Source organism: Mustela lutreola, chromosome 12 (assembly GCF_030435805.1).
Source record: "Mustela lutreola isolate mMusLut2 chromosome 12, mMusLut2.pri, whole genome shotgun sequence".
Taxonomy (NCBI): domain Eukaryota; kingdom Metazoa; phylum Chordata; class Mammalia; order Carnivora; family Mustelidae; genus Mustela; species Mustela lutreola.
In genome coordinates this window covers 92319074-92331502 of record NC_081301.1, presented here as the reverse complement: position 1 = coordinate 92331502, position 12429 = coordinate 92319074, and the positions used below count along the sequence as shown (strand labels likewise).

At 46.1% G+C, this 12429-nt stretch overlaps 1 protein-coding gene across 7 annotated transcripts in view; it reads right to left on the bottom strand.

Annotated features, from left to right (window-relative positions):
- Positions 1–12429, bottom strand: part of SMARCA2 (SWI/SNF related, matrix associated, actin dependent regulator of chromatin, subfamily a, member 2) — a 175110-nt gene that overhangs the window by 96900 nt on the left and 65781 nt on the right. For all 7 annotated transcript variants that reach the window (XM_059142457.1, XM_059142463.1, XM_059142461.1 and 4 more), the window contains exons 18-22: positions 9785–10027; positions 8262–8375; positions 5077–5184; positions 4371–4457; positions 1060–1106 (exon numbers count right to left, since the gene is read on the bottom strand). In XM_059142457.1, the coding sequence (XP_058998440.1) occupies positions 1060–1106; positions 4371–4457; positions 5077–5184; positions 8262–8375; positions 9785–10027 (599 nt within the window). The remainder of the gene's footprint in view (positions 1–1059; positions 1107–4370; positions 4458–5076; positions 5185–8261; positions 8376–9784; positions 10028–12429) is intronic.

Sequence of the window (12429 nt, the reverse complement as noted above, 5' to 3'; positions counted from 1 at the left end):
CTATATGTCACCATGTACACTGTACAAATGGACTGGGGAGGGGACATGAGGTCTGGGTTATGCAGAAATTCAGATCACAAAGGGGATGGTGGGGGTGGTACCTGCTCTCAGAGTGTCAAGGAGCTAAAGCAGGGCCTTTGCTCCTTCATAATAAACTCCTCTCTTTTGTCAACAGGGATGTGATAAATTATTAAAACTTAATTGTCGGGTGGCTATGGCTGGCAGAACTCATCAGCGCACTCACTCGACACAACCACAACGGCTCATCAGCAACTGCTGGTAGCGTGCGCCGTCTCTAACGGACACATTCTCACGTGCATCTTCCCCACCTCTGTCCCCTGCTCCGGGGCTGTAGTGCTACTCTGCAACCCTGGCCCATCTCACAGCACCAGGCGTGGCCACGGGACCCGGAAGAGAGGGAAGTGAGCAGGAGCAGGACAGCCTCATGGCTCTGGTTCTAGGTGGGTCCCAGTCCTAGTTCTTAGCCCAGTGACACTGTCTGCCCTTGGGATCCAAGTGTGGCCCCCACATCCTAATAATCAATGTCCCGGGTACAAAACAGAGACTTTCTGTGAATACAAGCATCTTTTCCGTTGTTGTTGTAAGGATGGCCACTGCTCACAAAAAAACCCACTTCCTGTACGGACCATACTTTGATTAACGTAAAGTCACACATCTGTAGGGTGGATAAGACCTTTCCTCCCAACTGCGCACCTGTTAAGTATCGACTTGAAATTCAGTACGATCCATGGACTTTTGGCCCAAGCTACACTACTGGTTGTGAGTACAACTCTTCCAAGTTTCCACCGCGTTTTTAGGACACGAGGTTACTATTAATTCTATTAAATGAGATCCATGTTCTTTGAATAGTGACTTGATCAAAGCATGCAGAAGTTAATGCCAGAGAGGGCTAATACCACTTCGGTTAGCAGCTCTGATGCTGAGGTGAGCGGTGGGCGCAGAAGGCTGGCAGTGTGTGATAGGAAACACTGGGGTGTGAAAAGTTTCGGGATGACCTACAAACCGTTTTTTGGAAGAAAGATAAATTTTAACATTTACCCATTGATGACCCCATTGGAATAGCCCAGGTGTTCAGCAAAGGATTCCTTTAAAAGAGAGAGGAGAAAAAAAATGATTAAAAAAAAAACCCCACCCAGATATGTAAAATTATTAATTTAATAATTATTCTTTTGGTGAGGTCATCCCATTTATTTCTAGAGAATAGTTAAATAAAATAATCAGTAAGTATGAAAATACTCCTTAGACCATGAACCAGAAACTCAAGGTCTTTGAAGGCAGACTTTGAATGCAGACATAAACATGTCCTGGAGGTCCCATAAGTCTCCAGAATCTCATAGAGACGTCACGGTCAGTTCACACATCAGACAGTGATTAAGCATCTACTGACCCAGGGCTGAGCCAGGCAGGTGGGAGGGGGGGGGGAATCCAGAAAGAACTGAACTATCTGTCCCCTAGGAGTTTAGAGTCTAGACTAGAGAGAGGGCCTAACAGAAGCAAATGAGGATTCAGACGGACACGGAAATACACTGCAAAAATATTTAACAGGACACGTCACGGTGACTGTATACTATATTCTAACTCTGAATTTCGAGAAATCCCGACAACCCTCCACACTATGCTTTTCTCTGTTACACATACGGCCCTCAGTGGACACACTGGCCGCTCCCTCAGGTGGCCGGGCCCCCGTCTTCAAAACACAGAACTTGAAATTTAAAATGAGAATTTTAGAATTTCCAATTGAATTTAAACTCCTGAATCATGTAATTCCTTCCTCACTGATCCTGTAGAAGAAATCAAGAACTGAAAATCCAGGCTGACTGGAGGGAACAGGCGACCATCTGTGAGGAAGGGAAGCATGTCACGCCTTCACACTGGCCGCCCGCTGTCTCCCTCCTCTGCTTCCTCTCCTTCCCTCAGCAGCAAAGCTTCTCCTCCCAGGGGACCAGCTCTCTTCCCCTTTGAGCTTTCCTCTCACGTCTGCTTACTGCCCATCGTTTACGGTGGGCTCTGAAAGTCACCACCGACGGACAACGGCCAGAAACCCCACTCTGACTCCAAGAGCCATGCCCTCCCTCTTCACCTGTAGCCACACCTTGCTACATTTTTGGGATCCATCCTTATCGCCTAAGCAGGACTATAAAAACCCGAGAGTGGTACATGTCTGTGCACGGTGATAAGTTTAGGGATTAGCATCATTTTTGTTGTTGTTGTTGTTTGTTTTTTTTAAAGATTTTACTTATTTATTTGAGAAAGAGAGGGAAAGAGAGCACAAGCAGGGGGGGCCACAGGCAGGGATGAGAGAGAAGCAGGCTCCCCACCGAGCAGGGAGCCAGATGTGGGGCTCTATCCCAGGACCCCGAGATCAGCACTTGGGTCGAAGGCAGACGATTAACTGACTGAGCCCCCCAGGCGTCCCAGGGATCGGCACCCTTTTATAAAAAAATGTCTTCATTTTCTGGTTTGAAGGTCCCCAGGGGAACAGTGAGCCCAGCAGGGAAAGGGGGCTTCTGGGCCGATTTCCTGTGAACAGAGGTGACGTGCAAAGCATACAAAGACAGAGGCAAAATGCACACACCAGCCCTGAGCCAGAGCTGGGCCACGTGTGCCAAAGACTCTGGGTCTCATGGCTAGGAATATGCTTCCGAAAGTTTTTATGTTCAAAACAAATTGCAAATCAGTCCGTCTCTCTACTGATGGCTATTTAGAATGGAAATATGCAAGGAATGGAGGGCAGGTTACTTAGGCTCAGCTCCCCGGCTCCCCGGGTTCTCCAGACAGAAGCCTGAGGACAGAAGGCTTCATCCCCCTTCTGACACGGTCTAGCACGTTTCAAAGGCTAATTCTTTGCATGACAACCAAAATGAAGTAAGACTGACACTTAATTTTCCTAACTTTAAAGTCCTCAAACCCTTCTATGAATCAGAATAAGTATCTCAAAATTGTTTTCGGGGAAGAAGGGGATGGGACGGGTTCACCTGCCCTGATGCTGGTCACTTTCATCATTTGACTTTTTTTTTTTTTTGGCTCCCATGAGCCACAGACCAATACAGAGCTGCTACTAATTCATCGATACCTTCTACCTGTTTAATATAGGTTATCAATTTTTAAGATGCTTCCTCTGTAATTTATATATTTTTGTTAAAGTTCTGCCTCTGCCAGTCCCATAGGCTATCAGCACGTGATGACGGGACAAGTGCACGGAAGTTTGGAGATGCGAAGAGATTTTCACCAGGTCATGGTTACAAAGTGGCCCAGGGACACAGCCTCCTTGTTGTACGTGGGATTCTCTTCACCCGAGTGTTTCAACAGCCGTGACTTTCCGTGGGATTTTATTTTCGTCGCTGGTCCTGCTGCTGTTGTCCACGGACTTGGGTGTAGAGCTTGCCCGCCTATAGACACCCTGCCCTCTGGATGTGGCGGCAACAGCCAGCTCAGGCTGGGACGGGTCCCCAGAGCAGGCATGCCGTGAAATACTCATCTGACAAGCGTGATGGCCCAAAATAAGGGAGGGGAAAAAAAACTGTCGAAGTCAAGACTATTTCAAAGGCAGGTGTGTTTCAACTTGATTTTTATACTGTAATTATTACAATTCTGATTTCCCGGAACTTTCTTTTATGTCCCTTGTATTGAACCAGGGCAGGCGCCGGAGGGCTCGCTTGCACGCCGTGGCCAGGAGGCCCCACCACGACCCCATGTCTCGGCCGCTACACGCAACAGTGGGGCCTCTGGTGTGGCTCGTCTTCCCTCCTGCTCGGGTCAACGGCTCCCATGGGGCTGAAGTCCTGTCCATTTCGGAAAGTTATTTACATGCCGTGAACAGGCCAGAAAATGTGCTTGCCCCTAAAAATAGCTTTGTGAGGACCCGAGTGTCAGGATAAAAGCCGTTATGTCGGGATGGAAGCCAGAAAGGAGAAAGGCCGATCTACGGAGCCGAACCACAGGCAGCGTCTGTTACAAAGAAAATACTTCGAGGGCATCTTCCTCTCCAGTGGGTACAAACACGTCACCTTAGTATTTTTCATAGCCTCCTTCCTGCCGTTTCACAGCTCCTACCATAACGAGGCCATTCACATCCTGTCCCCAGCCCACGGGACGAGCCCGAGCTTGCAGTGTCTTCTCGATGCTTCGAACTGTTGGTTCTAAAATTCCAGACGCTTCAGCGCTCCGTGCCAGGGAGGACGGGGAACCGGAATGTTCACGTGTGTCGATTCTCCTTGTCGAGTTTCAGAACACATCCTTCCAGCGTCCACAGCCAACTCGACCCTCTTTCTTTTCTCCTTTTTAAAAAAGTGGCGTGACTAGGAACAGGGCAGGTGGGATCAGGAGCGCAGTGGAGAACGTGGACTTACCTCAATGTGCTGGAACATATAGGGGTGATTGCAGATTTTTCTCAACTGCATGATGGTGTTCATGAGGGTCTTGGCACCTCCCTTCCCCTGAGGACAAGCGGGGAGAGCAAATACAGAACAAATCGTTAATTGACCGGATACCCCCCATTTCTTAAACAGGAGGCGTTTACGAAAGGGCCAGAGGTCTTCTCAGTAACCTACGCCTGTGGGGATCTGGAGGTCCTGTGCTATAAAAGTTTCTCAGTGACAGATACAACATCTTTCTCGTGACTAACTTGTGCTACAGGAGGGAGCCACACTGAGTTGATGGCTTGGTGACATGATCGACTGTTCCCCAGGATTCTGGGAAGACAGAAGCCTGGAACAGATAGATGCCCAGGGAGGGACACGGGATTTTAACACCTTCTAAGGTGCCCCCTGCCGACATTTAAGGGGAATATATTCCCTGTAGAATTGACATGAGCAGAGATAAAAGCTATTTTGGTGATATGGATGTACTCCACTACTCCTGCCCCGATGCAGTTAGCGATTAGGAGGTTATGAGGTTTCCTTTGGCAGCTACAGCAGCTACGGAAAAGGCCCACAAATACGGTTGAGTAGATCAGCAGGAGCAGGGACACTTCCTGGGAGGATCCGACGTCACGGCCCAGGGCCCAGGGAAGACAGACACACCCCACGCTGCCTTGCATCATCTTCCGAAACGTACCTTCTTATCTTTCTCCGAACCATCCGTGAGGAGGATCCCTTTGGCTTGCATGTGGCGATAGAGAATTTTCTGCAGCGCGGACATGTCACACTTGATCACGTATTCCACCTGGGGGAGAGAAAACAGCGGATGTGTTGGAGCGGGAGAGAGGAAGGGGCCTGTTCGGAGAAGACCACGGGGACGTGGCAGTGGGCGGCAGTCCTGGAACTCTGTGGTCCCTCCGTTTCCCCTCCCTGGATTCACGGAGTGCGGGTGGGCTGGGGGTGGTGGTGGAGACCATGGTCATCACTGCTAAAGGGACCATAACGATGGGGGGACCTGAAAAAGGATGTATGTGATCGAGGGTCACGTCTTCTGAAATTTCTTGACTTGCTCCATATTTGAGAGAGAGAGAGAGAGAGAGAGAGAGAGAGAGAAGCTTACAAACTTCAAATTCAAAGGTGCTCAATATAATTTCCTCCTAGTATTTCTTCCACTGCCCAGTATACCCCCTTTGATATAAGAGAAAAACACTGACTGTCTGATATCCCAAGACTTATTCTGTAAGACATTTTTTTTTAAAGATTTTATTTATTTATTTGACAGAGAGAGATCACAAGTGGACAGAGAGGCAGGCAGAGAGAGAAAGAGAGGGAAGCAGGCTCCCTGCTGAGAAGAGAGCCCAATGTGGGACTCGATCCCAGGACCCTGATATCATGACCTGAGCCGAAGGCAGCAGCTTAACCCACTGAGCCACTCAGGAGCCCCTGTAAGATGCTGTTGATAATTTATTTATTTGACAGAGAGAGAAAGAGAGAAAGAGAACAAGTAGACAGAGTGGCAGGCAGAGGGAGAGGGAGAAGCAGGCTCCCCGATAAGCTAGGAGCCCGATGCGGTCCTCGATCCCATGACCCCAGGATTATAAACCTGAGCTGAAGGCAGACGGCTAACCGACTGAGTCACCCAGCAACCCCTGTAAGATAATTTTTTCAATGGTCACAGGCAGCAACCCCCAGTATTATTCCACAAGTGAGAGCTGTAACAGCCCTAGGTTGGCTGCCACTGACCTCTGCTTTTCAGAGACAAGAGACTACTTCCTGTGCGGATGGCAGGTGGGAATTGGATGCAACTTTATGACCACCTCAAGAAGGCAAAGAAAGCCTCATGGGCTTCCAGTTGGACTATCAAAAAAAAAAAAAAAAAAAAAAAAAAGGGAGAAAAAAGTCCGATTTAAAACAGTTAAAGGGAATTCACATGCCCTTGGCTTAGCACACACCTGCAATACTTCTAGAAGGTTCTTAATGCATAAATCTGCCTTGATTATTTCCCGGTATTATTTTCTTTATTAAAAAAATCCCTAGAATACAAATGTGCAATTTTCATAATAAACATCAGATAAATGCCTAGAAATCTGCAGAATGTGATTAAAAGTAAATCAGCAAGCTGCCTAATGTTTAATAAACTGATTAAAAATGATCAGGTTATTTTCAGCTCCGAGGGCCAGGGCGAGTAGGTCACAGATGAAGAGAAGTTGAATATTCATTCAATTGTGGCTTCAGAAGGAACCTGTCGGGCCAGATGGAACTTGTTTTAATGCACTAAAGACTGGAGAAAGGGTCCTTTGCAGAAAAGTTAAGGGAAGCAGGTGACCTTTTATACACTTGTTTTTGTTTCTAATGACCTTGGCCAGAGGGGGAAAAACAGAAATCTCCAAGTTTAATAAATAAGAACACACTTGCTCCAGGCTTTCTGTTCCAGATGCCTGATCATGTCCTATTTTTAAAGTACTGCGACTTTTTCGAGAGCTGGAACCAAATCCTCTCTTGATAAGGTGATCAACTTTGTATGCTCTCTTGTCAACTGCTACTTAAGAAATGAATAGGATGAACCAACCTGTACAAAAACCAGAGTAATGGCACAGAAAAAACACAGTGACGTGAAATACACATTTCAGAACTGGCTCATGTACAGAGAAAACTCAAATCCACATCTCTCTCCTGCCACAAGTAGTACACAATGCCCAACAACCTATCTTTAAGAGAATAAAATTTAGGGGTGCCTGGGTGGCTCAGTGGGTTAAGCCTCTGCCTTCGACTCAGGCCATGATCTCAGGGTCCTGGGATCGAGGCCCGCTTCGGGCTCTCTGCTCAGCAAGGAGCCTGTTTCCTTGCCCCCCTCTCTGCCTGCCTCTCTATTTGTGTTTTTGACTCTTAAATAAATAAAAATAAAATATTTTGAAAAAGAGAGAATAAAATTTAGAACTCAGAAGGGTGTGGTTCCAAAATATGATCGGGAACATACTAAACTAATACCCGGACCAAACCAGAAAATGTGGAGCAAAGGGCTCAAAAGTCATTCTATAGCTCCGAGAAGTCAGGGTGCTACACACCATGTGAAAATTACCTGCTTCAAGTATTCATGGGGACTTAGCTTTTATGGTACAGATCAAAAACCACATCCGAGAATAATTGGATCATGTGTCTGTAATTTGAAGGAACTCATTTTTTCACTTATTATCCAAAGAGTGACGTCATAAGCATTAAATACACTTCTAGGAAACCTGGTAAATGTTTACGAGGACTTCTGGTGATGATGTAAGACCCAAACTCATATCCTCATTGGACTCACTGGCAGATCAATTCCGTGGTGCCCGCAAGAGTGAACTTCACGAGGTTAATAACTTAAAAAAAAAAAATCCAAACTTAAAATATAGTGTTAAACTAATACAACTGAGTTAATGTAAGTGTGAGCGAAAATGTCAGGAGACTCGATGAATTTACTAACTTCATAAAAGCCCACACCAGAGCTTTAGGGAAACCAGACCGAAAATGTTGAAATTTCCCTTCTCTCTCTCTCTGCATTCAAACCTCTAGCTTCTCTCTAACAAAAATGTCCTATACGGCATTTCCAAGATCCCTGGGACTAAAACACGAGCTGGTTGTTTTTTGCTTCTGCCTTTGGCTCAGGTCATGATCTCAGGGTCCTGGGATCGAGCCCCCACATGGGGCTCCCTGCTCAGGGGGAAGCCTGCATTCCCTCTCCCACTCCCCTTGCTTATGCTCTTGCTCTCGCTGTTTCTCTCTCTGTCAAATAAATGAACAAAATCTTAAAAAAAAAAAAAAAAAGGAAAGAAAAGAAAGTTTCAGATGCAGGTACTTGGGAGATCAGCAGGGAAAGGAACCATAGCTTTGGAATTTGCAACATACTTTCTCGGGCAGCTGGGACTCGACTTCCTTCTTCAGCCTCCTCAGTAAAAATGGTCTTAACACCTTATGTAGACGCCTGATGATCAATATAGTTTCCTCTTCATTTAAGTCCACCTACGAGAGAACCTCAGATGAGTCGGACATTTTTTTTAATGATATTTCACAAAATAATGCTGTAGGGTTACATTTATTAATTTGCCGTGATATGTGATTGAAATTTTTATGTCCATTAAGGCTAGGTCTTTACCTGTTTTGCATGCCTCAGAATCCTCTTCCTACGTGCCAAGTGGTAATAAAATGGCGTCTAAATGGGCGTCTTTGTCTTAATGTGGAGTTCCATGGAAAAGGGGCCAGAGCAACCAGTCTCCCAGCTCAGACATTTTTTGAATAGGACTGCAACAAAGCCTTACTGAAGACTGAGACAGAACCCAAGGAGAGGGGCAAGAGTTCATGTGTGCTTCCTCAAAGTCAAAGCCTTAAGTTAGGCTCTTAACTTGGATTGTCTCAGAAGCAGAAACACCCCAAGGTGACAAGGCCTGAACAGGAAAAGAAGAGAGTGGGCCCAGTGGATGGTGGTGGGTTTCCAAGCCCCTGTACCTCACTCTTCCTTCCCTCTCCCCTTATCTTGGTCAGCCCTCTTTTATCTGGAACCTTCTCTAGAACCTCTGGTCACCTTCCTCTATGAACCTCTAGGGGGCAGACTTGATTGACATTACTTTCTACAAATGGGCAAGCCAATGAATTACTGACAAAAGGCAAAAGTCCCTATGATGTACTTCAAAATTAAAGTGCTGAATAGTTTCAACATAAATGTCCTGAAAGCCTTCTAAGTGACTTTTCATTCCCACAGTTAAGAAACCACTAATCAAAAGGACAGGAACCCATTCCTTTTCTTGCAATGGCCCGTGTCTTCCTTCCATAAATGAGCTCCAAGAGAAGACAGATGGTGGACAGAATAATAAGGAACTTGAAAATGGCTACTCCGGATTTGAGGAGTATTAATGTAGACATAAAACAGGCTCACACTAAAATTGGGGGAAAAGTGTGTACAGAAAATCAGCATGAGCTAATTCAGTTTCACATACAAACTCTTCATAGGGAAACAGCTTAAGGAGAAGCCCAAGTTTTACAAGGAAATATGTATGTGCTTTAAGGTTTGTGTTCAGTTGGGTCGGTTGATCTGGTTAAATTGATTCAACAAATCTCTCTCCATTCGTCCTCCCTGTGGCCCGTACAAATAAGGATTCCATCAGTCAGGATCATTCTCTAGTGGCCTGATTAACATGTCGGGAAAAGACCAAAGATCCTAGATCCTAGGACCCTAGACCCATCACTAGATCCATTTTCTCAGGGCAGGAAACACCCCTGGAAAGAGAACACACGGACCCACTGATGAGTTTTGTAAAGTGAGCAACATTGCCAACCACCCTACAGGTTTTCTGGGGCTCTAACACTCCCAGCTTCTGGATCTTTACGTTCATTTCATTGCCATAGAGTGGAAGATACAAAAGGTAGACCAGTACCCTTTCTCCAGTCATGGCAAATGGGGCGTTAAACCACTGTTCAAAGGTGCTGCAGCTCTTGAAAATGGTGGGGAGGAGGAAGTTAAGGAGGGCCCAGAGTTCCGGGAGCTTATTCTGCAGTGGGGTCCCAGTCAAGAGGATCCTCCTGGGGGCCACATAGTGAGTGTTCAAGACCTGAGTCAGCTTGCAGTGGTGATTCTTCATCCGGTGGCCTTCATCCACAATCATGTATTTCCACCGAATCTGTAACCCAAGAGGAAGGACCAACATGAGATGAGCAAGAGGAAATACAACCACCTCCAATAGGCAAACCATGGTGTGGAAAACCAAGGAATTCAGACTTTGTGTGTAATACGGTGTGACTCTCCTTCGTGATAATGGGATGTCAGTGCCAATGCTGCTTAGGGGTCATGTGATTCCAAACTGCTCTTGCCAAAGAGGGGAACGTGGGCCCAAGATGAAATGGTTGGGCTGGGACTGGCTCCTGTGTCTCCTGAACCAACACTCCCTCTGTTAATGCTAGACCATGACAGCTCTCCCTGATTCAGTGCTCATGCTGCCTCGGCTCATAGCAAGAAGAGAGGAGAGCTCCCCACTTGAAGCAGAAATTAGTGACCGATTTTCCAAGATGGCGTCAGTAGGTACGTACAGCTGAGATGCTCTGGCTTCCTGCCTTTGCTTCTATTGTTATATTGTTAGGGCCTGGCTCAGCTCAGTGTTCTTTTTCTCTTCTTAATTCGAATGAGTTGCTAACATTTAAAAGTTGGAATATTTCACACAAAAATGTGAATATCCAGCTTCTCTTAAAAAAGTAAGATCTGGCAACCTGGAGTCTCTGGGTTCTGACCAAGGTCCTCGCTGGCCAGGTCTCAGATCACTGTTTTCAGAGAGCTAAAGTGAAAGGATATACTCACTGACAGTGAAGACAATGCTAAAATATCATTCCTCTGATTCTGCCAGAACTTTGGAATTAAACACAATCTCCTTTCCCATCATGAGTGCTGCGTGAAAAATAAAGAAAGGCCACATAACACAATCTTCCTCCCTAATCTGCACACGGGCCTCTTCCTCTCTCACAACTTACCCTTCAGCCCTCTTCAAGGTCACTGGTCTCAGTTTCTTTAAGTGAGAACAATGTGGAATGTCCCACTAAGCCTATTCATTCCCTACAAAACAGTGGCAATGGCCAAGAAAAGCATCTGGTGTTCAGATGTCCCTGGATCCTGCTCCAAAGCTCCCAGACAGGGAGGAGGGAGGTGAGCGCGGGATTCTAGAGGGTTCTGCCTTCCTCATTAGAAGTGACCGTAAAGTCGGGGGAGAAGAAGTAAACAATCAGTCAGGCTGGGATGTTTGGGTAAAAGAAACTACCAGAGCTTTTCTTATTTTAATTCTTCCTCCACTGCTTCCAAGGAAAGTGTCCATGAGAATGAAATTATATGGCCAACTACCCCCCAAGCTTACCCACGGCATGAAACGAGGCCACCAGATACAAACGTATTTAAGTCAGCAGTCAAAATCCACTTTCCTGATTTAGCTTAGGACCTAATAAACAAGGAAATCAGAGAGGACTTCGATTGTGCTAATCTGCTCATTTACCAATTAGGTCTTCCACTTGAACACAATTCCACTACCCTTTTCCATAGCTTCATTCCTCCAGCAACAAATAAAAGCATTTCATCTCATTACCAGGCATCTCTGATGAATGCGGAAATACAAATGCAGAAGATGGGATAGGATTCTTTTTTTTTTTTTAAAGGCTCTCCGATGGACAAACCCACATTCCCAGAGTTCTACCAAAAACATGTAATTTCTGACACTGCCAAGTTCCTCTCTGGGAACGAGGAGCAGAACACGGCACTGTCGCCAGTGCCATCTCAATTATTAAACCTCCCCTGGGAGCATACTTCCTGCAAGGGAGCACCCGTGATGCCAGGAAGGGAACTCAACAGTTCTCAGAGCAGAGGTTTAGTGAGGAGAGAGAACAGACCCCAGAAACAGGAATTCTGTTCTCTTCTGGCCACCACTTAGTTTCCAATTATAGCCAATTCCAAAACACCACAGGGTAGGAGAAATCACCAGAGGAAGAAAACTGAAGTTTCCGTGTTTGGTCCCACGAAAGAAGGTATTCTGAATGAATGCATTAGGAGGCCAGGCGATAGAAATCAAAGAACAACTTTCTATTTTTTAGCTGAAGGACAACTTGGGACGTACAAATTAGGAGACAAGCGTGTCGCAGGTAGAAAACAGCTCTTTCTCGGCTTTGAGTGAATAGGCACAGAAACAGCCCGGAGCCATCCGTACAGTGGCCCATTATTTCACCAGAGGAAAAAAAACCCAACACAGGAAGAGCAAAGCCGCAGCGTGGACAACTGTTCGCACGGAGAAACCATATGGAAGGGTGCCTACTCATCTTTGGAGAGACAAAGGCACAAGAGGAATGAAGTCATGCTGCTGACAATAACCCAGGGCAACAAAAACAATTATTTCTTCCACAAGCACGTTCAGGGCTGCTGGAGAGAGAAGGAGCTGCGCAAGGAGCCCAGGTGAATTTTTTTAAGAGATGTAAACTCATAAACTAGGAGAGGCTCCGTCACAGAACCAGGATTGACGATGTAGGCCAACAAAAGAAACAAAACAAAATGAAA